Here is a 27,888-nt window from a genome sequence, read left to right on the forward strand (position 1 = left end):
ATCTTTTCATTCTCTCACTGGTACATTTTGGGAATTTAACTAATTATGCAAGGCAGAGTGTTTGACAAAAATGACTGCTGTTGCAAAATCATTCATGATTTATATGCATTTAACTGGGCAGGTTCTGCATGTAACGCAAGTGGACATGATGGGTTACGTACAAAACCTGGAATGAGACTGAGATTAATGAAAAACCTACATGTCTGGATTAGAAAAACCACTAGGATCATCAAATTTAACATAATGTGTTTATTTATAGCAGTATATAAGGCCATTTACACCAATGTTTTCCAGTTTTAAATGCACTGACACCTAGGTAGCTTTTCATGTCCCAGTTTTGGTCCTATTTTTGGCCCCAATATTTGATTAAAAATTCATTAAGTTTGGGATGGCTCAGAGCAAGAGTATAATTTTTTTTTGCATTTATCTGCGGTCATCATTAGGTACATCCTGGGGGGAAATATGTCTAAATAGCTCTTTTATTATTGGGTCTAAAAAGCTGGCAAAAGGGGCATGTACCAAAATGAATCCGGTTTCATAGAAGCACCCCTCTACATATTCAGCTTAGAGAAGCTACATGTTCACTGACCAGGGGTGTTTTCAGTTTATGTTGAGGTGTATTTTATAAAAGTTAATAACGTAAAATGAAAAAATAAAGAAAACAAAGAAGAGCAACGAGATGTGACACACGAACAGGGGAGTACAATAAAACAGACTTGAGGAAATCTTAGAGGAAGTGAGTGAACAGAGGAGTGTCAGGAGGCGTCTGGTGAAGTCAGGCTGGAGACCATGTGGGGAGGAAGGTGTGCAGGTGGTGGTCAGGATGAGACTTTAAAGTGAGGAAACTCTGAACAAACAGAGGGTCTCTCCTCTTTGGACATGGTTTGGTTAGAGTAGTGACCCCCAAGACTGGAAGAAGCTCTGAAATGCACCCTGTGGAGCTTTCATCTAACAAGCCAAGGTTATGGTCATGAATCTGTGTGTGTTTTTAACACGGTAACCCTCTAAAACCAGGACACACATACTCCACACCTTCAATTAGATCTGAAATACAGGAATAAAAACTGAAGGGACTGAGGACAAAGAATATCTTGTATGTATGTATGAATGCAGCAGCTCTTCTGCTCCATCTCTGCTGCTGTTAAAGCTCCTTCATTTGCACACATCTGCAGGATCATTTGTATTTTTGATGGATAACCGCAGGAGACAGAGTTATTTCAATGCCTGTTTAGAAACTGGCTCCTATGGCTGTCGTAATAATGGTAAATTAAAGTTTTAAATCACTTTCTTTATTCACATTATGCTGTCAGTAGTTTATTTGTGCACATATAGTATGGATGACGAAGAAGCATTTATTGACATTGAACACCGAAGTACAATTATATATATATATATATATATATATATATATATATATATATATATATATATATATATATGGGATTTATTCACCGTAAGGTATTTATGTCAAAGCAGATTGGATATAACTTAAATTTACCAGGACATAACTGATAATGATATCTGAACAAAAGTAAATCGTCTTAATGTGAAGGGCAGGCAATGAGATGATACTGAAAGAGCACCAGGTCAAACTCTCAGAATTAAAAGGAAAAAGTGATTAAATATGATGTTTCTAGTGCTAATCAATCTCATATTTTCTGGACATGTACAAAATTGAAGTCTTTTTGGAAAAGGCTTTTTGAAATGATTGAGGGCATTATGACTTTCACAATTCCTAAGGACCCCAAGTTTTGGGGTTTTTTTTTTGTTTGTTTGTTTTTTTGTTTGTTTTGTTTTTTTGCCGGAACTGCTACCTGGAGATGTGTTAGACAAAGAAGACAAATATGTCTTTAGAATTCTTATAATTGCTTCCAAAAAGACCATTACAAGGAACTGACTCAAAATTGATGCACCCCATGAGGATCAGTGACTATAATAGAGGAAATCTACTCTATGGAAAGATTGACTTATTACCTACGGCTCAAGGAACATATGTTCATAAAGCACTGGAGAAAATGGCTGGACTGTAAACAAAACAATGAATAATTACTACAGTCTGTCATTTACATCTTTTGTGTTCAACCAGTGACCACTAGTTTCTGTGTTGTATTGTCTGTTGATAAAACAAATAAAAATTTTTTAAAAAGTATATAAAAAAAATGATGTTTCTGCTCTCATCCAGCTGTTTTGAGTCAGCTGACTACAAACAATCAAGATTTATGCGGAATAATTGCATTTATTTCACATAATTGTGATAGGGAATTATTATCCCTGAAACTCAATTTCAGGGATATAATAGTTTTACCTTAACCACCGCTGCTGCATATCCTTGGTGTGAAAGCGATAACTTGGACAGATTTGGTTGGATTTCTTCTCCCTTGATAACTAACATAGGGGTCCCCTAATGGAAGAACCCTATCGATTTCCACTTCTCTAAGTGTATTATAAGTCATCCAAATGGGGGTGCTTTAGTAGAAAATCAGTTTTTTGGACATAAATCAAGCAATAATAGGCTGATTGAGATCAAATTTGGTTCATATCGATCGTCTTACAAATGTCCTTTTTCTGTCTGCCATCCAGAGTTCATATGGTGTCAGTTTCATTCACTAGGTGGAGTTTGGTGGGAAAAATTGGTTCTCTGACAGAGAAGATCTTATTCTGCCACTATCAGGTCGATGTAGCTCAAAATGAGTTCATATCAACTGTTTGACAATTATTGTGGACAGATTTATATATAGCAGAGGATTGGGGGAATTTCGGGGTAAACCCTTGTTGGGGCATCATTTAATAATTGTGATTCACTTATTGGGATGTAATGATATGAAAATTTCATATCACGGTTATTGTGACCAAAATTATCACGGTTATCATTATTATCATGGTATTGTTGAAATTGTGTTCAAAATGTTCAAAAAGTACTGAAACACACAGTGAAATAATTTAACCAAGTTGTATTACATTTATATTTATGCAGTTGGCAGACGCTTTTTTCTGAACCGACTTACAGGGGAAAACCAAAAAGAAAAGAAAAATAAAAGAACCGATTAAAGACATAAAACAGTTGTACAATTAAAACAGTGTCGTACAGAAGAATAAAAAAAAAGCAAAATGATCGACTAAAATACAAGAATAGATTAAAAAGACATAAAAACAGCTGTGAAATTAAAAACAGTGAAGTAAAAATACTAAGTTAAACAAGAGGGTAAACATAATAATAATAATAATAATAATAATTGTTTTAATCTGTTTATTTCTTTGTATTTTATGGATTGTTTGTTTTATCTTGTTGTACAGTGTCCTTGGGTGTCTTGAAAGGCGCTTATAAATAAAATGTATTATTATCATTATTATTATTATTATTATTAATACATTTAAAATGGAATGTTTGAAAGTGCTCAGACAGGAGGTGCTCTCTGAAGAGCTGGGTCTTCAAGAGCTTAAGAGTATTATGAAAAAAAAACAAATGTTTTCAGAGGCCAAACATTGAAAAGTGGCATGCTGCTGCTTCTCCAGGAAATGAGCAGTACTGTGAGTTTTCAAAGTGTGGTAATCAAACACGGTTATCATGATAATTAGAATTTAAACGGTAATACTGACCGTCAGGAATTTTACCGCGGTTAATCGTTATACTGGTAATCGTTCCATCCCTGTTCACTGACCTGTTACTCCCAGACTAATAGCAGACAGCACAGATCCATGTAGTCGGTCTGTCATTCACCCAACTCATGCTCATGTTCAGAGTGAACATCCACTGCACGTCAGGACACAATGAGCCCGTTCACATGCACACTAATACGCCTACCTGTATCTGATTTGTGGAGTTATCAGATTATTCAAGTGATCATCTAAACAGCATAATGTGATATGCAGTAATCAGATTATGAGAAATCAGATTAACACGCCTAGAGTTCTCCCCAGTACTCTGCTGTCTTTATGCATGTATACAGGTTCATCTGATTTATGTCATTGTTTAAAATCTGTGCATGTGTTAAAAAAAAAAAAGAAATCATAGAAAACAAAAAAATTCTTAGTCAAATGTAAGCAGAAGATAATAGTCGACCATCACTACGTACGTACTCCAAAGAATAATGGACTAAAAAGCCTTAACCAGGGTTTTTTGATGAACATATTTCTAAAGTGCACATAAACTCATCAGATCTGATTATTACAATTATCTAATTACTCCCAGTTATCACATTTTATGGTCATGTAAACGGGCCTAGTGTCAAGTGAGACATTAACCTCCTGGCGTGGTAGGAATGGGCCTTCAGACACGATAAGAATGATGCGTTTCTCCTCCACAGGAAGTGGGAATCACCGCTACTTCATGGGTTATCTCTTCTTTCTGCTCTGTATGATCTGTTGGATGATTTATGGCTGCATCTCCTGTGAGTAGAAAAGCCGACTTATTGAAGCTCATAGCATACATACCCTCTTTGTTTCTCTGTTAACTCCTGCTGTGTGACGGTTTCCCACAGACTGGAGAATCCACTGTGCCACCAGTTACGCAAAGGACGGGTTCTGGCTCTATCTGACCCAGATCGCCTCCTGCTCCCCCTGGATGTTCTGGATGTTCCTCAACAGCATCTTTCACTTCATGTGGGTCGCTGTGCTCATCATGTGTCAACTCTATCAGGTACCGCTTCGCCTCCAGGACACTGGGTTTAACCCTTTCATGCATACTGGTCATACAGTGGACAGTTATTCTCCAGCTTTTCTCTTGTATATTCATGGGTTTTGTTGTTTTAGTTCCATATCAGCCAACACAGTGGACACTTATGCATCATCCCATACACTACAATTAATACAATTACTGTACCTATGCTGTTCTTGATAAACCTGATCTGCAGGAACATGTTTAAGTGTAAATCAATTGTTAGTTGTTATTAGACTGTAATTAACAGTTTTCTTAATTAAAAAGTTGTGGGTTTTTTTGCATTTTATCTCCATGAAGTAAATAATAACTAGGATTAGAGTATGATAAAATGTGAGAAAACATCAGATTAATTTCATTAAAAAAAACTGTATTTCATAGTTTTCACACAGTATATCACTTTCTGATATAGCATTTTAAATAAATGTTTCTTTGCTTCAAAAATTAAACTCATGGTGTCCAGCTGAAAGGACATTTTTGTAACTTCATTAAAAATAAGTTCACTTTAAAAAATTGCAATTACATTGTTTTTTCCATGCCTAAAGAGGAATAAAAACACTCAGGAAAAAAAAAATCTTGACTAAGGTCCTCATAACTCATGCATCAAAGGGTTAAATATTTAGCACAAACAGACACTTTTAATGCCTGAATGTTTTTTGTATAATCTGTGAATTTTAGTATTTTTTAACACCTGAATCTGTGAAATGTTCCCTGTGCGTCTCATAGATCGCCGCTCTGGGAATCACAACCAACGAGAGGATGAACGCTCGGAGATACAAGCACTTTAAAGTCACAGCCACGTCCATCGAAAGTCCTTTCAAGTAAATGATCTCATGTTCTTCCTCTGAAATGATAGAACTTACCTTTGCAGGAATGCAGTAACGTCATGTAAGGGCTGTTTGGTCTAAACGAGGGCAGAAGTTACTGCATTATTACAATATTAAAGGTACAGGTTACATTAAAAGAGAAAATTACGGCTTGATCAGGATGAATCGGGGAGAAAAACAGGACAAAAAAAATGTGACCTGGTGTTTAACTCTTAAAACCCAGAGCAGTGTTTCAAACTTGTGCTGGATTTATTCTCTTTTTCTATCAGTTGTCTGTCCAAAGCTAGGCACAGGGAGGTGAAACATTTTGAAAAATAAAACTTTATATCAAAAAACTAAATTCCCAGGTGTTCTCAGGTCGACTCCAGGTACATTTTTATCTTAATCTTTGTCTCGGTGCAAGTGTGTCTGAAGAACGCCAAGTGGCTTCCCTTTTTTTGGATAAAACTTTCTAAACTTTTTGCTATTATGAAGTGTAATTTAGATTTTTATAGCATAAAACAATGTACATCATTGTGATAATGAGTGAAAAAAATCATGTTTTCCTGTAGATACACTACCGGTCAAAAGTTTTAGAACACCCCAGTTTTTCCAGTTTTATATTGAAATTCAAGCAGTTCAAGTCCAATGAACAGCTTGAAATGGTACAAAGGTAAGCCGTGAACTGCCAGAGGTTAAAAAAAATTAAAAGGTAAGGTTAAACAAAACTGAAAAATAATGTACATTTCAGAATTATACAAAAAGGCGAACAAGTGGGTTAACAACTTAAAGCAGTTCTGCAACAATGGAGGTTGGTCAAGCCTCGAAAGTTGGTGCTACCAATTCCTACAGGTGTCCCAACGTTTGTGAATTCCTTCCAACCCCCTCTGTGCATAAAAGTAGTGTTGGAACACACTTTGGTACCATACCGTTGGGAGCATTATTTGAACAGTATTGTACTGCAGCAAGTACTGTGGTACTATACAAATGGAAAAGGGGAGAAGGCAATTAACAATAGAAGAGAGACAGACCATCAGAACACTGAAAAATGTAGGTCTGTCCTACAGAGAAATTGCCAAGAAAGTCAAGGTGTCAGTAAGTCCAGTTTCCTTCACCATCCAAAGGCACTCAGAAACTGGGGGAAATGCTGACAGGAAGAGGTCTGGCAGAGCCAAAGCCACAACAGAATCAGAAGACAAGTTTCTGAGAGTCAACAGCTGGAGTGAGAGGAGACTGACAGGACAACAGCTTCAAGCACAGCTCAACAGTGGTCGTACTAAGCAAGTCTCAGGTTCAACTGTGAAGAGAAGACTTCCAGTTGCAGGTTTGATGGGTCGAGTTGCAGCAGAAAGTCATTGCTGAGACTTCAGAATAAGAAAAAGAGGTTTGGCTGGACCATGAAACACTGCCAGTGGACTACTGAAGACTGGAAGAAGGTGTTATGGACTGATCCAACCTGCAACTGGAAGTCTTCTCTTCACAGTGTAAACTGAGACTGGCTTACTACGACCACTGTTGAGCTGTGCTTGAAGCTGTTGTCCTGTGAGTCTCCTGTCACTCAAGCTGAAACTTGACTCTCAGAAACTTGTCTTCTGATTCTGTTGTGGCTTTGGCTCTGCCAGACCTCTTCCTGTCAGTTTCTGAGTGCCTAGTGTATGTGTTTTACCCCAGTGATGTGGTGAAAATGACCCTTAAAAGTGCTTGACTTTGACCTTGAAAAATGTGTAAAGTCACTACGACTATAACATCAGTCGGTAATGACACCCTCGTGTCCCCCTCTCTCCCCCTCCAGCCACGGCTGCATCCGAAACCTCATCGACTTCTTCGAGATCCGCTGCTGCGGTCTGATGCGGCCCGTGACGGTGGACTGGACCACGCAGTACACAATAGAATACGACCAGACGTCTGGATCGGGCTATCAGCTGGTGTAGAGGATGAGGACGAGGAGTACGAAGAGGCGGGGGTGGGGGGGAGCAGGGGGAGGAAGGAAGCTTGGACGGGGATTCCCTCCCCTCCCGCCCCCTCCCCTCGGGCGTTCATATCGGAGCGACGCTGTTCTCGGGAGCGCTTGCTTTTTTGGACCATCTCTCCCTCACCGATCAAATGACTTCAGAAAAAAAATCAGCCAGGACTCGCATGCTGTTACAGGGCAACACCACACCTACGACCCCCCCTCCCCTACAGCCCTCCCACCACCACCTTTACTACTATTGCTACTAATACTACTATTCTACGACATCAGACCCATTACTGTACTGTGACTGCTCTCCGACCCCTCCTCCTCGTCTCTTCTCCCAAGCCCTTTGGACGGTGCATTGCTGCCAGGCACAAACGGAGAGGAGAGAGGGCGACGGACAAGAGGATTTACCAATATAACGCTCTCCTGTTGTTTGTACTGGATATGCGACGCTGCAGAGACAGCGGCGCCATCGAACGGCAGTATCACCCCTCCCACTTTCCTCTTTATATTAAAGCCCCTTATTTATGGTGTCCCTGTTGATGTGCCCTGTATGTATTTTTTAGTTGTTTTTGGTTGGTCAGGAACTCCGATGTTCCTGCGATGACTGCGGTGGCTGTGGAAGCTGAAGGAAAAGTTTTTTTTTTTTTTTTTTAAATCCATGTTTTTTGTTTGTAAGTATGTTCAAGATAAGGGAATGTTGTTTTATGGTCTTGATTTTGCACCGTGATAATTTGGAGTTGAGCTGATGAGGATTTGCCAACATTGTTGAACTTATCAGAGGAAAGTGTTCGTTAACAGGTGGAGCCGCTGGAGAAGTCCCAATTTACTTGCGCAAATCATGCTGAATGAAATTGTAGGAGACTTTTTTTTTTTTCTCTGAGTAATCATTTCATGCAGTATTCATGCAGGATCAACGGGGGCTTCTTCAGCTGCGACCACTGTAGACGTGACAGAAAATCTCCAACAGACAATGTGATACAGGTATATTTATTTTAAAACTATTTATAGATAAATAACTATGTTCTAGCACCATCATTTTTACATTTCACATCATTTTAGCTGAGTAGGTTTTTACAAGTTCATCTATTAAAGACGTACCTGTGAGCTGTTTGACATGGAAGCCCAAGAACTAAAGTAGGAAACTGTAGACAGGTACAAGAAATGTATTTATTATCAAGTATAAGAGGAAAAAAACAATCTAAGGCCGCAGACGGACCATGGAAATGGTTTGAGTTTACAAGAAAGGTTCATTCCATGTGTGTTTTTTTTTTTCGTTGTTTGTTTTTTTCTCAAAAGCTGTAAATGAAAAAGTCGTCTTTGTTTTACTTGTCTTTTGTCTGCCTCCGATATTGCACTGATCTTGTTTTTAGGTAGTTTTTTTTTTTTCTCTGCCGTTACTGAACTGAAGGGCCCAGCTGTGCCGATGCTTCCATTGTTTACAGAGAGGAAGAGGACGTAGTCGTCTGTCTCATTGACTCATCACTTCCTGTCTGGATCCCCATGCAGTCGGCTCCACAGCAGCAGCACGATGGACTGAGGTGTAAAGAATGTGCATCTGTACATAAAACAACGTTGAAATCTCTCTGTAATAAGTGACTTTTTTTTTGTTTTTGTTTTGTTTTTGGTTTCTTTTGGTTTTGTCAGTGTTAGTCAAAGGTGCGCCTGGTTTTTAATTTTTTTTTTCTCAGTTTGGGGATTTCTTCCAACTTAAACAGAACGAAGAAAATTAAGTGACTATACTCCAAGTGTATGACTGTAGCTTTTAGTGATGTCCGACACTGCTGTCTATAGGCATTTTAACCCCTAAACGCCCCTTTCCATTCAACCCCCCCCTCCCCTCCCTTTCCTCTACACCCCAGATTCCCTCCCTGCCAAAAAAATCCTCCACTGCATGTACGATGCTTGGGACAGCTGGGCTTTTGCCGTCCTGTTGATCCGACCCATCGCCATCCGAGCTACCATGGTGACAGCCCGGCAAGCCACGTGTCTGTATATAGTGAATGTTAAGTATTTGCAAGTACTTTTTCTGCATTACGTTCATCTGTCTTGTTTATTTTATTTTTCTTTTTTAAAAATCGGTTTCCTTTTTCCTCCAATCCAGTGTGTATCTTTTAGTGGAAGTTGTCTTTGGTCTTCAGATTTTTAAGTCGTGGGGGCCCCCTCCTGTGCAAGTGTGTAATATATCTGAATGTTTCATGCTTGTGGACTCTGTAGTCATCCTAAAGAGTTTTTTTTCTACGTCATATATTGCTGGGTTTGTTATACCACTGGATGTACAAAGTGTAAAGCAAAGACACTAGAGAACTAAGGCAGACGCCAATTTTTTTTTTGTTTTGTTTTGTTTTTGTTTGTTTTCTAAAAGCTGAAATGTGATCATACAATAGTTTTAAGGATAAAGGGAGGTTATATTATATTAGGGCCTCCTTAACTTTGGGCCTCATGTTTGCATCATCAGAAGGGGACGGTTATGTCATCGTCATTATTCCACATTTCACTCCCCACCCCCTTAAAATACCTCCACATCAGACCTGCCAACCACTGATATCACCACTGCCCTATAAAGACCAGCCACAGCCACTACCGTTCATATGCTTTAAAGGTCAAAGGTCATGACTTGGCTGTACGTTTCATATCCGCAACACAATAAAAAAAAAAGACAACCGGTAAATCTAATAAATGATCAGGTGGCAAATTCAGGCCATTTCTGTGTTTTCCACGTGGCGACGTTTTTGTAGGGCAGAGTTCACCACACCACTCCAGCTCACCCCTCCCCACGACTCAAACTCGGAGCCATTTCTAGTTCTTCCAGCAGCTTCAGAGTTGTTGACCTGCCATCCCCCCCCCCCCCCCCCCTCGCCCCTCACAACACCACGTGGGATAATGAAAAAAAAAAAAAAAAAAGAAAGCACATAATCATCTCCAGTGCCTCTCTGCCCACCCTCAGACATCACTGTAACTCCGCTTCAGATGTAAACATATGGGCATGGTTCCGTTTTAATGGCTTTAATAATAAAATACGGTCAAATGTGAGCACCTGTCGGATCAGACTGGTTTCTTCTCTGCACCGTCACACATCCGCAGGGCTCGGTGTATTAAAAAAAACAGCACACGTACGCTGTTTGTTCATGTTTTTATTTGTAAACATAAAAGTATTTCAGCATCCAAGCATATGAGGGAGAGGACAAGAGCTACAAAAAGTGGGAAGGAGTTGGAGTTAACGTCAGGAGTGTGAAGGTGTGTGTGTGTTTGTGTGTGTCGAGCATCACTGAGCGTGAACCAGAGCGCCGGCTCCTTGGCCGTAACCGAAGCCTTTGGGCCCGAAGTTCTTGGCGTAACACGCTGTGGAAGACGAGAAATATAGAAGAGTTTAGTGATACAGGCAGGCAAAGTGTGTTTATGACAAGAGGAAACAACAAAGATCTAGAAAAGAGCTGAAGTGAGCTGGCAAACTGGTGTTCAATGTTCCTGTGACTGACAATAAAGATCTGTTCTGTTCTGAGGGATCGCAGAGCCAGAGCAGAAACAAGTATCATTTAAATGAAGGTACTGAGCAGAGGAGCTTCTCTGACACTATTAAACAGACTGTAAATAACAAATATCACAAATATCCTCCTGAGACCCAGGAACGTAAAAGGTTTTGGCTTTTTTCCATTAAATTGTCTTGATTAGAAACAGCAGGATCCAACAGCTTTTTCAGATATATTTTTTAAAAGTTTTTACGGAATGTCTTTTACAGTGGACAGCTTTATTTATTTATTTATTTATTTAAAGTAAAGCAGTTAAACTCTTGTCCCCTACAGAGGACATAAATGCATTGCTGGGTCTCAGGAGGATATAGCAATAAACTACAAAGAAGCACAGCCAAGTCAAACACCAGAGAACCCATTTGTCATCATTTATCCTGATGTTCCCTCTTAGACATGATACTGGGTTCAGAAACAACAGAATAGAATAAATAAATAGAATTATTCACTTTAATACAAAGAACAGAGACTAAATCTTCTAGACACACTAAGAGTTTTCCTTATTCTGAAATGACACACAATTTAACTCTTTAAGTCATCACTTAACAGTTTTTGACAAATACAGGTTTGTTCTCTTAGCCAGCTGTTACCTCACAGGGTTCCTACACATTTGAAATTTCAAAATTCTAAACTTTTTCCAGACCCTAAATTCCAGATGTCTTGGTAAAAAAAATTGTAACCATCCAACCAGTCTTTATATTTGGGATTTATGAGCCAGTTGTCAGAGAATTTACATCTACCCATTACGAGTTCTGCCAGCGTCATACAAGGCATGTTGAATAGCTCGGACATCACCTGTCCGTCAAAGCAGCAGTCAAACTAGATGACACCTGGGCGGGCCTTAAAATGGGTTGGAGGAGGACAAGAGCAGAAGGCTCTTCAACTTCAACTTGTCAATCTGCCCAAATGTTTTCTGGGACGTGTAGCCTACTGTATGTGCTCTCACACAAACATTTTAGCTGCACTAGCAAGCACCTTAAAAAAACATCTATCCATTTCTTTTTTTAGATATTCATAATTTCACATTTTAGAAAACAGAACAGTGGTAACAGTCTGGGAAACATGACTATTTTTCCATACATTTGTTTCTGTTTTCCATACTTTTCCAGCGATGGAAATTTATACAATCAAATTCTATACTTTTCTTTACTTTCTGTATTTGCGTAGGAACCCTGACCTCAGTCATTTTAGGCATTTTACTGATTTCTTCAGCCTGAGTATGTTCATGGATTTAACTAATCAGTAAGTGTTAGATCTGGTGTTGGTTCAGTCGCTCAGATCTAGGCTCACTAACATTATGTGTCCCAACAATGGAATAAATGTGATGTTGCATAAGCTTATTGAAACGATGCCATGGCGACTGTGTGTTGAGTGTGGGACTTTTGTTTGTATCTTTTACTATTCTGTCTCTGCTGATGTGAATTGTGTTCTTCAGTTCTCTCACTACAGTGCATTGATTTGAGTTCCAACAGATTAGTGGTTTTTGAATGAAATGTCACTTGTATCTTTTATAAACTGAGCTAAAGGTCCTCCTGCTTCACACACACTCACACTAGCTCGTATTTATTAACATCTGTTACTGCTGTGTTTGTCAGTGAGCTGAGTTGTAACTGTCAGGTGGTTATGGCTCATATCATCCGATTTACATCGCAATTTCCTGGATGCCATCAGAAAGAGGCTGTAAACATAAAAATGTATTTATTTGATGAGTAAAATGTAAATAAATATGGGAACGCCAAACCCACTCAGTGCACTGATCAGACTTCTAGGACTGAAGCAGCTCTCTGATTGGCTACGGTGGTTCCTCGCTGTGTTCCAGTGAAAGGTTCAGGCTCAGTAAGACGACCTGTGTGAGTTCAGTGGGTGCAGAGACACTTTCCACTCTGAGCTGCTCATCTCACAGGAACACGTTAGTTTGAAAATGATCGCGCTACTCAGCTTGCAGTGAAAAATATAAAACAATGAGGTGGAGAATTTCTGAGGTTTTCTCCATGTGTTCTTGAATATAAACTACTTTAGCTTCCTATAGTGAAGTGTCACACATCTGCTTTCACGATGAGACCCAGTAACCACATCCAGCTGCTGCTCACACACACACACACACTCAGGACGTTCAGCTTGAGGAAAAACCGCAGCTTGATACCAGCGGTGTGTTTGGGTTTGGTGCTGAAACGCAACATTCCTGCTCATCAGCACAAGGTTTCATTGTGACATTCAGCAAACATCCACCCACTGACCTCTGTGTGTGTGTGTGTTTATGTTGTTCCTCTGCCTGTGTGAAGCAGTGTGTCTTCTGTTTAGAAGAACCGTCGTGTCTCATTGTGCTGATCGGTGGAGGAGCATTGACTGGACATCCCAGTGCAGCTGTTTGCTCCTGATGGAGTTCAGTGGACAGTAAGCAGCTCTGTTTTCTGGACCAGGCCGCTGTCATCCAGCCAAAACAACACACTACATGTGGAAGAACAACGGCTGAGCTTATCCATATGTGCTCATTTATCCAGCTTTGTGTTTTTGGGATCACACCTGCAGTTTATTTGGTTGAGTCTACAGCAGGTTAGGAAAGTCCACTTTGTTGTATTTGTTTGCTGGTTTCTATAGACTAATGCAGTGGTTCTCAAACTTTTTACAGTGGAGTACCCCCTGATATATACTTTTTTAGCCAAGTACCTCCAACTCTCACTTCAGCATTTTTGATTGAAAAAAAATTAGGCAAAATTTGTTCCTGTGCCAAAGGTGTCTGTTTATATTTTCAAAACTTTGTACACAAATAACATATATTTAACAGTAATGTATAAAAAAACAACAAATTTTTTACAGTAAATGTTTGCAAAATATAAACTGAAAAATGCCGTCTTTCATTGACAAGAAAAATAAATAAATTGGTCATTAATGAATGAACCTTTAATCAACAAACAATAATTACTTAGCTGCTCAAATAAACTCATTTTGAATAATATAAAACAGAAATGTTCTTAAAATGTTACCAAAGCTTAAACAAGATGATTGGCAATAAAACTATTACATGAATGTATTTATTGTGTTTTATATTTCAGCATTAATTCTCATAATTTGGTTTGTATTCAGTACATGATGAGTTATTTAATGTATTTTTCCCCAAAAAATTTCGAGTACCCCCTGGGCTTCTTCCAAGTACCCCTGGGGGTACACATGCCCCACTTTGGGAACACCTGCTCTAATTCACTGAAACTGACTTGCAATAAAATATCAAAAAGAGAAAAAAAAAACACATGGATTCAAAGGTAGTTCATGTAGTAACCTCCTTATGAGTTGTCTTATATATTAAGTGGTAGTATTTTCAAACAACTTTAATTCACTTTTAGAAAACAGAGGTGATTTGTGGTTTTACTGTGGCTGTTTTCAGTCTAAAACAGAGCTATAATGTAAACTATCAGCTGAGGCAGTACAGGCAGATTATAAGACACTGTAATTTTGATCAGCTATGAGTTTTTATTTGTATTTATTTGAAAACTTGCTGATGCCATACTACAGATGTAGACACATCACTGAGCTTTATACTTTATTCAGTGAGTGATAGTCTGTGGACACGGCATAGATTCGTTGGTGGTTTGGGTAGCTGTAATTATGTTCTGGTACATGACTTCCCCCTGTTGAGAATTTGGAATATCAATATGACATAGAACCACTTTACCAAGTCTTGCGTTTGGATTTCAGGGCTGTTTTCCTCTTTAAGCTCGGCACCATAGTTCCTGAACAAGGACAGACTTATGGGAGACAAATGAAGGGAAAATCCTGATCTGAGCGGTCTCCCCCAGGATGACAATGCCCTCATTCATAGGGCACAGGGCCTCAGTGAAGAGCTGGTTTTATGGATATAAAAGTGATGTGAGTCCTATGCTGTGTAATGTGATACAGTGATTTTGGACCCACGTTATGACAGCACTTCTGTGCTATTATCAAAACACAGAATGAGGGGAGGACTTTTTAAAGAATGGGATTTATTACTCTGGAGTTCAGGGATTGGCCAATGAATGAGAAGTAGTACTGAAGCTGTTCTGCTGAGGTGGCTTTTTCTTTAATTCATCATCCATCTGTGTTATTAACAGAATAGAATAGAATAGAAGTATCTAAGTAGCCACATAATAAGATACAGACACACCTTTCAAAAAAAAGTATAACATAAGTGTGCAATCGAGAAATATGTACAAAATGGAGATGTCACTGTGTTTCATGATGTTCGTGTGCTGCTGTTGATGCTGCAGGACTTCTCTTCTCCTAGTCATTTTAAGCCCATTATGTCTGCATGTGTTCAATGTGTTGCTCATTTATGAATGTTTATCTGTTTCAAATGAGCCAATTTGTTGCTGCTGGATCACTCTGCATTACTATGCAACTGTTGCACGGTGGATTTATTCTACGGATGCTCGGCCAATGAATGCTTTTGCTGAATCAAATGTTATTTAACCCTGCATTAATCCTGGCTCTCAGTCTTTAATAATGACAGTAATCCATCAGAAAAACAGCACTAATAAAAGCACTGTGTTGTAAAGTGTGTCACATATCAGATCTGTTCGCTCACCTTTGCAGTAAATTTCTCCATCTTTCTCAGTCTGGGTGGTTGACTCCAGGCTCTTGCCACATTTTGCACAGCGGAAACAGTTCTTGTGCCATGGCTGTGAAAAGAAGACGAGACGACCAGAATCAATCACTATTGATTGACTTTTAATGTGTTTTACATGTGTGAAGATTGTTCTCAGTTGACAACTGGCCTATAAACCTTGGAGTATTTATCATCATTTTAGGAGCTCAAACCCATCCAAGCAGTTCAGTTTTCCCACAGACCAGAGCATTTCTCAAAGTCTTCACTAAAGAAAATTAAAGGCCATCCTTCAGCCAGTGAGTGAAACCATACATTGATTTACTCCCATTGGGAAAAACATTAACAGCTTTCTGCACGATGACATCACCTGCCATAAATCTGCTAATGTGTGAGTGCATGGCAGGAAACAGTCCACTCCCACTTTCAGCGGAAACAGAAAACCTACAGAGTGCAAATCCCCTCTTAGGACATGGTTTCATGTGAGTCACTAATACAAGAATCAAGCATTTTCTTTTTCAGACTAAAACATCCTGTGGTTGCATCTCTTGAGCCTCATGACTTCATCTACTGTAAATCTGTGTGTCATCCACATCTGCCATCGGCCCTGTGTCCTCACAGCCTCAGCACCAGCTGTTACAAAGCTGCGATCCAAACTTTGTGGAAGGGCTTCAATCAGAAAATACAGGATTTGTGCACTCTCATTAAGAGACCACAGCAAACCAGCCCCATGTGGTTCAGCACTGTGCGTTAAAGCCAGTTAAACCAGTTTAACTCTGTTCATGAAGCAGTTTTTGATCTAGATTGTGGTCCTGCAGAGTTCAAGGCAACAACAGTAACAGAGTTAAAGGTCTTATTTCTACTAGTTTTCCATCGAATTGAACACACATGACTCATTACAGAGGTAAGTTCTAATCATGAGAAATTCTCACTGCTGCTACAACACTGTGGAACATACTGGATTTCTATTTTCTCATTATTGTGAGCAAAAAAAAAATCAGGACAGAGTTGCAGGGGCGCATTCTTTAAGTCTTTGGTGGAGGATCAAATTCCAGAGCCACAGCGTTGTCAAGACAACCCCCGATTCCTCACCTGAGTCAAGGGTCATCATGTTAAACTGAAGCCAGACGGTGGAGTCGGCTGAGACCCTGGTACATATTTTAATTTAAAGCTTGTCACTGCAGACTGCAGATAAGTGTGTCTCAGATCCTTCAAACACATCTTTAAGCCTTTATTTTTGGTTTATGCAGGAATATACTTCCACTACTTTTGCACCCGTTTTACTCTCTGGATAAAACTGAAATTTATTATTACTTTTTTACATATTTACCCGCATCCCAAAGAGGAGGCAAGGGGTATTGTTTTTGGTTCGGTTACTTTATTTGTTTGATTGTTAATACTCTAGCTGCAAAACTATTGGGTGAATTCATACCAAATCGGGTTTATCTATTGCCAGAGACCCAGAACAGATGTCATTAGATTTTGGGAAAAGTAGGTCAAAGTTTAAAGTTTTAAGAAATTTTTAAAATCTTTTTTTTTTGTCTCCCATTTACTTATAATTGGTGCCATTTCACATGTCTATAAAAACATCAATTTTGTTTCAATTTACTTCAAACTTAGCACATATATAGAAACAACTGATATGTTGACATCAGCACATGCATTGACATGATGACATCAGCTGGAACAATGCCAAAATAAGCTACTATTCGTCCGAGGGGTGGGGTTTGTTGTACCTGGCACCATTTGTTTTTATAATTTTAACTATAGTATAAACAAAGCACATGAGCATATAACAAAAAACAGTATCACGGTTTTGATGTATAAACAATACAAAAAAGGAATGGGAAAGAAGAAAAAAAAAGGAAATTGACATTTATAATACCGAGATAGTATACGTGTACACTGCAGCAGGGGTGGCTCAGTCTTCACCATTAATGAAAACCAACAAAGAGTCCCAGATCTCATGGAAGATTCTCAATTTATCATTATATCTAATCTTTTCAAGATGTAATACATTCCCCATTTCCCTCAGCCACATTTCAGAAGTTGGTGCAAAGTCAGTTGAAACTCTACACCATTTGTATTATTGTGGGACCAAAATTTATAAGTTCGCCCCTACAACATCACCACTTTGCAACAGGTGTATGATAGCTGAGGGGACACTTGGTCACACCTTCTGGTCTCGTACCAAGTTATTTTCTTACTGGTCTGATATATGCCACTGCTTCTCTAGGGTCTACAGGAAGGTTTGGACCCTGAGTCCTCTTGTAGCTGTCTTAGGTGGGAAGGGTGCTTTACCTTTGTCTAATACGTATACAGCTCAAGCTGTATCTATGGGAATGGTTGTGGCAAAAAAAAATAATTCTGTGTATGTGGACGTATGTGGATGACTCTGCATAAAACTGAATTTTACTTTTGCAAATTCTTAAACTGATCCAATGATGACTAAAGCTAATCTGATGTTCAAGAACTACCAACAAGGACTATCTGCTGACATGATTCATCAGATGAAAAAGCAGAAAAACGTAAATATGTAAAAGTCCCAAAAAAAACTCAAGTATTCATAAAATGAAATAATACTTAGAATTGATCAATAAGTTATCAAAGGTTATTCTTAGGTATTCATATACTAAACTGTAAATAAAAGAGTAGTTAAATAAGAAATATAATATTTAGTACCCACCTTTCCCGCTCCCATGATCTTCTCGGCTGCGTACACAGAGTCTCCACATCGAGCACATTTCTCTGAACCTCCAAACTTCTGAGCAAATTTGGACGGGTTGGGGTTGGTGGTCGGTCTGTGAGACTGTGTTCTAGGAAAAAACACATAGTATGATAGAAATGTCAATCTTCACTGGCCTAAAGGTATAACAAATCTGTCAATGATCCAAATGCACAGCGATTCTGAATGCATCTGAGACTATCACTCCCTCAGTTTTCTGCATTACTACATGTCTACTTTTTCATCACTTCTGGTAAAAAACTGAACTCCCTCTTATTTACAAACTTCTTTAAAATCAGATAAATCCACTGCATCAATATAAACAGCTGATATTTCTCCATATCATTCCACCTAAACACAGAAACATGACAAAAAAGTATGCATTACAATTCATAACAACCAGATGTGTTTATATTCACTGGTGTCGAGATTATCTTTAAATAAAGGAACATCCACATCCCCACAGTACAATCATGATTGGAAAGTCTCAACAACAAGAAAACCTGTACTAACAACATCCAGTGTCATGTATGTCTTTATGCTTTGTCAGTCTGCTGAATATTATCTTATACTTTAAATATTTTTAGAGAAACCAGAAGTATCTGGCACATACTTTTTCTCCTCTATCTCCCTCTCTCCTCCTCAACTCGTGGTGGGAAAACAAGCAGTGCACCCTGGGGCCCTGGAGCGGTGCTTATCGAAGGGTAACTGCCAGCCCCAGTGGCCCCTGAATGAAGCCCTTTGTGGCCGAGAACTGAGGAGGGCGAGGGAGATCCTGCTGGTTACATAATAAACTCTTTCATAACAATAATCACCTGACGTCTTAGGAAGGGTAAACATTGGGGGAGGTATGTGTTTTAAAGCTTATTTGTGGTGGGATCACATTGAGCCTGGATGTCTAAAAGTCACATACAGTGGGTTGAAATACTGCAGTTTCTGGTACCATCTAGTACATATACCCATCCCTTTTCCAGGCCTCTCTTGCAGGTTCACAGTGAAAGTCTGTTGTGAAACAATGATCCTGATCTATTATTTGATCTATTCGCCTGTTAGATCATTTGTCTGAATGTCAGACTTAAGCTTTAGCTTTTTCTTTTCCTATATCATCCCTGTTCACAGCGCCAGCTGGGAACTGTCACAGCCAAGCTGTGTTTGATAAAGAGGCCGACTGTTTGCCAATATTCCTGTCAAGGTTCTCTCCTCCCTTGAAGCTTTGTGGATCAGGCAGTGAAGAACAGGAACGGATGCAGAGAGAAGACAGCAGCAGGATTCATAGTCTGGTTAAAGGCAAAAGCCTTGGGAGAGCAATAAGACCAAAAATAATATCCTGACTGACAATACTTACCACCTTTCATTAATAATGCATTAAATGTGAGTCATTCGAAGTTACATATCTGTAAACTGCATTAATTATAGCACCATGACTGCATGTATGCTTTGTAGAGACAATAGCACTCTCAGAGTCAGATGCCTCAAGTTGTAAACAACATATAATGCATCTGACTGACCTCACTGCAACCACTGGTTACCAGTTTAGGGATGATTCTACAGATCATAATCAACATCTAGCTTTGTTAGTTTGTTGTATGTGTTTGTACAACAACCTCCCCAAAACAATTTTCTTCAAGAGGGATTAAGCTGTTTGTATTATTGTGTTATACTATAAATCTATGAAGCTATAAAACTGAGTCCAGATCAGGTAGTTTATTAGTCACATTCAGTATTTTAAGGCTTCGAGGGAAAAACATTAAGAGACATTGCAGGGACAGAATGGGTGTCAAAATTAGATTACAGCCACTCTGGTGGAATATCTTTTGACATCTAACATCCAACAGTGATCACACCATCATTACTATGAATAATCTCTGGCATCACAGTGACTAAAATGATCATGGGTAAGTGACTAGTCACAGTCACACTGTACTGGACTCAGCACTGGTGCATTACTTACTCTTCATGTTTGATTCCCAGCCGTTCCCCTCGGTCCATGTTCAGCGTTCCGGCCCCCTGCCCGTAGCCATAGCCTTTAGGGCCGTATTTCTTCCCGTAGCAGGACTTGCAGTAGATCTCCTGGTCATGAATAGCCAGTGTGGTGCTGTCTAGGCCCTTCCTGCACACCACTGAAAACAGAGGAGAGGAGGTAGGGAAACGCTGTTAGTTTACACCAAAGACAATCAGTATCATGCTGTGATCAAAACATCAGTATAAATGTACTATTTTTCTCTCGACATAATGAATATCTAATCATGCAAAGTACATTTCCTTGCAAACACTGAAAGCAGTTAAAACTGCAGGATAAAGTCAACAACATGAATGAAAATTAAGAGCTAAATGAAAGGAAATAAGTCCTGTTGCAACCACTAAAAACATTAAAAGATCTACTTAAATGGAAAAAACTAAAAGCAGTGAGGGTGTAGAATGAACTGAGGTGGACTCGAATCTAGTCACTGCCGGATCAAAAATAGAACATGAACTTAAAAAGATGTCTTTTCTAAACATTCATCTGGTTATTAACATGAATTGTCAGAGAAAAGACACTGGAAAAATCCTCTTAAGCATCTTTCTACAAGGAATGTCTTCTCAGAGTCAACAAATTATCATATTTTTGCCACATATTTCCCCCCTTGGTAATGAATGTAATGCTGGACCATACTCTGTTTTTTTGTGACATTTCCTTTCAACTGCATGTGGAAGCATTTAAGACCTACAAAGAAAAAAAAAAAACTCTCAAACACACAGTGGGGAAATGTATTTAACAGTTGACATTTTCACCTCCTGATATTTTTTCGTGAACTTCATCATATAACTCATTTTTCTGATATGAGCACCAATTTGTGGAAATGTATTTATAGTCGCTGTTGAAAACATAGTACAAACTAAAGCAAATAAAGTAAAAAGTAATAAAAAATAATAATAACATAACACTTGCATGTGATGCTGGCTTATGGAATTGGCCAAGTTCTTCACACACTTGCCTGCATCAGGTTTAGAATTTCACAAGACTGGCTGAAAAAAATGTCCCTATTCATATGTGTGTGTGTGTTTGTGTGACCTCATAGCCAACATCTCCCAAACGAAACTACTGGGACCTTGTGGGATATTTCCTGGACCATCTTTATTGGAATCATCATGGTTTCACTTGTTACAACTGTATGGTTTTTCTGTTACTGACGTTCTTCCCCAGAAATGAAATAAACAGATGCCAGAAAATGTCAAACTGGCAAACTGGGGGAAAGGGTCAAGGACAGTGAAGGACACCCAGCCCCCTGAGTCATTGTCTCCTCAGTGGAAATGTCAGACAACACTGTTTTTGTCAGCGAGCCAAAGGAAGACATAAACTCATCTTTTGTGGCTCAAAGCGCTCTGGTCTTTTGATAGCAGCTAAATAAAGTCATCTGTAACATCCTGATCTCTGTGCAAGGTCTTTCGCTGGAACATGTTCGCTGACATTTCAGGGACGGCCCAAAACAAGGACAAGCTGCCCACACATCCCGCTGACTGACAACACAACATGAACTGATGAACAGTAAGAGACGTGTCAGTACAAGGTCTCTTTGATGGACTGTGAAGGGGTGAACCAAGGTTCAACTGACTCATCCTCGTATTAGATTTTATGCCTGGTTTTTCAGAAACCACAGTGAAACCAGTCAAACAACAACAAGATACAGGGAATACGCTCATGCTGATGCAATGTCTTTTCCTGGCAAGGCTAAGGTCGACATAATCACATTCAAGACCACAGGATTTGGCAACATCTACTAAAGCATGAGAGCTATCTGAGACAGCAAATGCAAATAACAGTTCAACAAGTTCAATTGCTCTTTACACAATGTTTTTCCAAAAATATTGTTAATGTTAATGTTGAACAGCCAGGATAGATTTTGCGAGGACATACGTGGCTGCATCACCATAAAGCAAGAACTGAAACACTTAATTGTAGGATTACTATGTCTAAAGTTTGTGGCCGACAAAAAGAATGAAACTACCATTTGCAGTGCGTTTGCCGGAGGCTTTGAAAGAGAATTTTGGCCTGTATTTCCATGCTATATAATCTGATATTAGTTGTTTTTCTGCAAAATTGAGGGAGTTAAAGTCAAAAATTGGGTATTTTGAAAATCATGACCCTGAGTTTGACCTTTCAAGGTCAACAAAATTGGTACAAAATGAAAGACCATATTCGACTTCCTTTAAGTCAACAATATAAAGTTAGTCAGTATCCATCATAGTTTTCAAGACAGAAGCCATTTTGTAAATATGCAAATTAGGTGCTTGAGCCCTGATCACTTTAGATGCCAAGAACTATTAGTTAACTATTAGTTAACTTATGAGCATTAGTTTGAAATTGCTATGACAAATAGAAGGGAGGTTATTAATGACAAACAAATTTTAGATACGTTACCATAACAACCAGAAGTCATGCCACCTAGAGTTGCGAAATTTGGCATATGAGAAGGGACTTGCACAGAGATGTTTCATGTTAAATTTTGGTATGATCAGATGAATACTGATGATATGATGATTTGGACCTAAGTTAAGGTGAAATGTCCATTTTGAACTTTGGCCTATAACTCAGCTGTACTTTTGGCCTAATATTGGCAAAACCTAATCAGGTCGACTAGAGAATATGGACAATCATTTGGTCATGGTTTGATATCAATAATGCTTGAAATGTGACCACTAGAGCACATACAGACAAACAGACAGACAAACAAACAAACAGACAGACATACAAACTGACCAATATGTTTGCCCTCCAGCAAACAAAAATCAAAATCAAAGCAGCAAAATCTGAGATATCCTGACTTTTAGCTATTCTTTGGCACAGGGCACATCCCAAAGCTTCTGAATCCTACATTTCCGATGATGTGTAGTTTTTGTGAGGCTCCTCTGCCTTAGTAAACTCCTATTTCAAAGTTCTTGTCCCCACTTTCTGTTAAGTGTGTGTAGTCTTTGCCAAAATAAGCATGATGCATTACAACAGGCTTTAAACATGATCTTCACAAACATAACATCTCATGTTACAAACTGCAATAAAAAAAAAATCACACCACTTAACACAGTAGGATCAGGAAGAGCACATTCACATATAACAAACATTATTATTACTTAAAGGAGTGATATTCTGCTTTTTTTTAAATGGAATTATACATTTTAAAACATTTCCCTGTGGTCTATATAAACTGTAAATGCTATGCTTGGGTTTGAATTCTTCATTAATTCAACTCCACAGGTCCATCTTCAACCCTATTTCTGAGTAATGACACCAGAAAGGTGGTTTTGAGCACTGGCCCTTTAAATGCACATGAGCCACTTCACTCCCCACCCCCTCCAGGTTGTTGGCTGTGCTGCTCTGTCCTGTTCAACCAACAACTGAACATTTAAGTCATCGGCTCAAAGTTTGGACATATTTTCAGTATGGACTACAACTGCTGCTGCTGACACAATTATGTCGCACTCTGAGAAATGTTCGTCGGAAGTCTTGACCTTACATGTGCAAATATCACAATGTAATTATTTATAGATGTAACAAATTAAGAAGAAATTAAAACAGGTTGTAGAAATCCATTCGATTTTTGCCAAAATGAATATAAAGATAGCTTTACAGCACCTGGAGGATTTAAATTCAAACTTTTTGAACTATCAGGGTCCAAAATTCACAAATAAATGTACCAAAGACTAATGAAAGTAGGTTTAGCAAAATATGACTCCTTTAAGACAAGGGAATGCATACATCAGGTTTGCAAATATGTGCATTCAAGCAATACCTACATTTTAAGGAGACTGACTTATGTTGTTACAGTTTTTTATGATTAGCTTATTATTATTCTATGCAGCATTAGATACACAGCTTGTCAAAAGTTTGGAAACACCACGACACATGCATGGTCTTACTGAGATTTAGTCATACCAGACGCAAAAACTGTAGATTTTGTAGGAAATACATGTAGCTAGATCAAATTCCACCGCTGTTTAAAATTAGTTAGGAGAACATGCCGACACACATATAGGTTAAATACCCCACAGACCATGACTGAGTGTATTCATGCATGAAAAACAATGAAAAAACAGTTTGATATTTCAACATGGACACAGGTCAATATATAAGGCAGGATTACTGTTCCATACTTCACAACAAGACAATGATCTCAAGCATACTGTACATCAAAGCTATATGTAAAGTTTGTTTGGAGAAGAAAACATTTGCTTGGAGTGTTTTCTATCATGGAATGACCTAAGTCCTATTGAGTTGCACTGGGATGAAATGGATTGCAAGGTCAAAAAGTAATATCCAACTACCCAGAGAAAAGCATACCTTTGGCAATTTTTAACTGTAACTAATTGTCTGGATGTCAGTAGAGGGTAAAACTCTTATGGCTTCAAAGGGAGGATTTTCAATGCAAACCAAGTTTAACCGTGAACATTTTTGAGTAGCAACTTGATCCCAAAGTGTATTTTTTGTTGTATCCAAACAAGGAGCACTTACTGCAGAGGAAACAGCATTTGTGGAAACTCTTGCCGTCACACTGCACCTCCTCAGCATGGTAAACTGTCCCACGACACGCTGCACATTTGTTCCCTCCTCCCCAGTTTGGCATTGTGTGTTGATCTAAAGAGGAAAAACAGAGATGTGAGAGAGTGAAACATCTGAGCCATTTGAACTTCAGAAATAAGAGACTTTTTGATTCTTAGTCACAAAGGAAAATATACCTGTATTCTTTAGCTGTAGTGTCATCACCCAACCCCTTTATTCATTAACCCTTAACGACCCACAACTATTTTTGTCACGACTTCTAAATGATTTTTTCTTGTCTTTCCGAAGTGATTTATCACCATTTATTAAATATTATCCACTACAGTTTGCATTTTTAAGTGAAAGTCACAAATTTCAGTAAAATTAAAGGTTATAATCAAATCAGAAAAAAATTAGGAAAAAACTTTTTCAACATACAAATATATCATCAATGGAACATAAAACCGAGTGTCTACAACCACTGTCATTTATCAAACTCCGTGTGTGTTACTGGTGAATCAATTTTGCAGGCAATGGCAGTTTTTCCATGTCCACTATGAAGCCTCTGAATGTCCAAACGGGTCATACAGTTGCAGAAAAAAATATTAGACTCCCTTGTTATCTTCAATTTCTTGTTCATTTTAATGCCTGGTACAACTAAAGGTACATTTGTTTGAACAAATATAATGATAACAACAAAAATAGCTCATAAGAGGTTAATTTAAGAGCTGATAACAAGACATTTTCAATGGTTTTCTTGATAATAACCAAAATCACTTCAGTTCTTACATCAATAGCTATGGCATTGTACTGCCAAAAACAGTACTTTTAGGCATTCCATGTTTTCTTTTCTGTCTGTTTTAGTCACATGATACACACAGGAGATAGTACTTGATTGCATAATCATTGTTTTTGATGACTTTTGATGGTCTAATAATTTTTCCTCAACTGTATCTGATGACCATGAATAGATGACAAACTGCATTTTACCTCGATTATTTACACGTATCAGTAAGATTAGTAGATCAATAGTAATTGAACATTTTAGATCAGTAGATGCTTTTGGACGGTGGTGGATGTTTGGGTCTTTACAGGTTAATATTTTAGCATTTACCTGCTATACCTTAAGAATGTGATTATGAACGTAACCAGAGCAGCTTGAATGATCCTCTGAGTAAAGGTGGATTAACTGCCTACACTTAAAGGTTTATCTATTGTAGTTTTGGAGGTAACAATACATCAGTTCTTTCCTTTGATGGTTAAAGTTTCTATTCCACATTGTAAGGCATACAATTGCTCTATTACTGCGGTATAATATCTGCATCTACTATTATGAGCCCTAATTGTCAAAATTAAACATCCGGGACACAACTACCACAAAAAGAGGTCAGCCCAAACAACAGTGCAGACTAATACCCAGAGGAATGCTTCAGGGCGCCAAGCCTTTGGGGCTTTTGTTGTCTGTAAAGCTGCCACTGTACAATTCAAGCACAAACACCAAACAAGTGTGAAGTAAACACTGTTGTTAACACACATAGGCCACATGAAGCACCCAGTCATTCCCTGACTCACATCTGTGTGTTATTACAGGCTCCTGTTTAAAAGAGCGTCGAAGAGGGACAAATATAACATTTCAATATGTAGCTGTGACATTCCAACTCAACCATGCCGGTGGCAAAATCTAGAAACTGTAATGGGAAAAAAAGTATTTGTGATAATAAAACACAAACCAGGAGAAGCTATTAATCAGCCACTTTGTGCTCCACCCGGTTAGATTAAAGCCTACTGACAGGCCCCAACACAGGGCCCAGATCATCAGTCTTAACTTCCCTTCAGGGCTGGAACCACAGGGTTAAAAACACACATCTGTCACAATGAAGATGCCAAAGACCCAGTTCATATTTTGCAAGCTTTATTCAGTGTTAAGTGACAAAGCCAGAAAAGCATCTGAATGAGCTCTGACATCATCTCTGAACAATAAAACATTCCACTGAACCAAAACTATTGACATTTTATTATTAGTGCTGAGCTCTTTTAAGCTGAGTGATTCACTGCATCTTTTCACTGTGGAAACTTTGAACACACGACAGCCTTTAAATGCATTTATACCTGCTATTTCCTTAAAGACTAATAAACATGCCTCTGTTCTTTAGCTTCATGTTTTAACTTCTATCCTATGGCACGTCTTATATACCCTTTTAAAACTCTAAATACATTCTGAGTACGGGCCAAAAACAACTTTAACCGAATTTCTACCTATTTAAAACACCGCTTTTGACAACATTTCATTAATTTAATCAAGTCCAAATAATGATGAAAAAGTAGATTAACAGTTCAAAATCATCCTGTCACTTTGGCTACTTAAACTTTTTACTTTTTAATTGACTTTTGCTTGTTACTGATATTTCTTAGGGTTATAAAAGTATATTTAGCCACATTTCTACTTCAGATAAGTCACACTGAAACACAAAGAAGCGTCAAACTATTAAAACACATTTATCACATCATAACATGTATTTTTTATGACAGACTATATTTAGCTTTGATGGTTAACGGTAGCTTTTATGGAGTACTAGTTAGCTAATTTAGCATTTTAACAGGATTTTATCTGTCTAACGAAATAACAACAGGAGTTTTGACTGAAAATGTCATCTTAATTGTATATCTTGAAGCCATAAAATATTATTTATTCACCTAAAAAAAATAACGCAATGAAAATATTCACAAATAAACCGCAACAATAGTATGTGGGCAACTTTATGACAACTTCGCTAGCTTATAGACACACAACTAGCTAAAGTTAAATAAACTCAACAATTTCAGTAATTACAAGCTTATTCACGACAAATCTGACAGAAATCAATAGTAATGGGTTTATAGTCAACGTTTTATGAGAAAATGTCTTACCTGAAAGTAGATATTAAGTAAAGGAAAGGTCCAGATAACGGCTAAACTCCAGGTGTAGCCGGTGTTCAGCACTGCTCTACTTTAAACCACTGATGCTGTAATGCCACATACTACACACTTATCTGTGAGTGGAAAGGAGTCTAAGGGGCGTGAACTCAACACTGATGCTTTCAGGGGCTGTGGGAAAATTCCAATATTTGAAGGTTTGAGCTGCATTCAGACGTA

The 27,888-nt window shown here is 38.4% G+C and overlaps 2 protein-coding genes across 2 annotated transcripts in view; one reads left to right on the forward strand and one right to left on the reverse strand.

The window, feature by feature from the left end:
- zdhhc17 (zDHHC palmitoyltransferase 17) overlaps positions 1–10,312 on the forward strand; it is a 34,997-nt gene extending 24,685 nt beyond the window's left edge. Inside the window, exons 14-17 of the mRNA XM_030149767.1 lie at positions 4,305–4,388; positions 4,479–4,636; positions 5,381–5,475; positions 7,253–10,312. Of these exons, the coding sequence (XP_030005627.1) occupies positions 4,305–4,388; positions 4,479–4,636; positions 5,381–5,475; positions 7,253–7,391 (476 nt within the window). The 3' untranslated portion in view covers positions 7,392–10,312. The remainder of the gene's footprint in view (positions 1–4,304; positions 4,389–4,478; positions 4,637–5,380; positions 5,476–7,252) is intronic.
- A 230-nt stretch (positions 10,313–10,542) lies between these two features.
- csrp2 (cysteine and glycine-rich protein 2) lies at positions 10,543–27,774 on the reverse strand. Its single transcript, XM_030149768.1, has 6 exons — positions 27,664–27,774; positions 24,730–24,852; positions 20,197–20,365; positions 18,207–18,336; positions 15,503–15,596; positions 10,543–10,759 (listed from the first exon to the last, which is right to left on the reverse strand). The coding sequence occupies exons 2-6, from the start codon at positions 24,839–24,841 to the stop codon at positions 10,683–10,685; spliced, it is 582 nt and encodes a 193-aa protein (XP_030005628.1). The 5' UTR covers positions 24,842–24,852; positions 27,664–27,774; the 3' UTR covers positions 10,543–10,682.
- Between the last annotated feature and the right edge of the window lie 114 nt (positions 27,775–27,888).

Source organism: Sphaeramia orbicularis, chromosome 12 (genome assembly GCF_902148855.1).
Source record: "Sphaeramia orbicularis chromosome 12, fSphaOr1.1, whole genome shotgun sequence".
Taxonomy (NCBI): Eukaryota; Metazoa; Chordata; class Actinopteri; order Kurtiformes; family Apogonidae; genus Sphaeramia; species Sphaeramia orbicularis.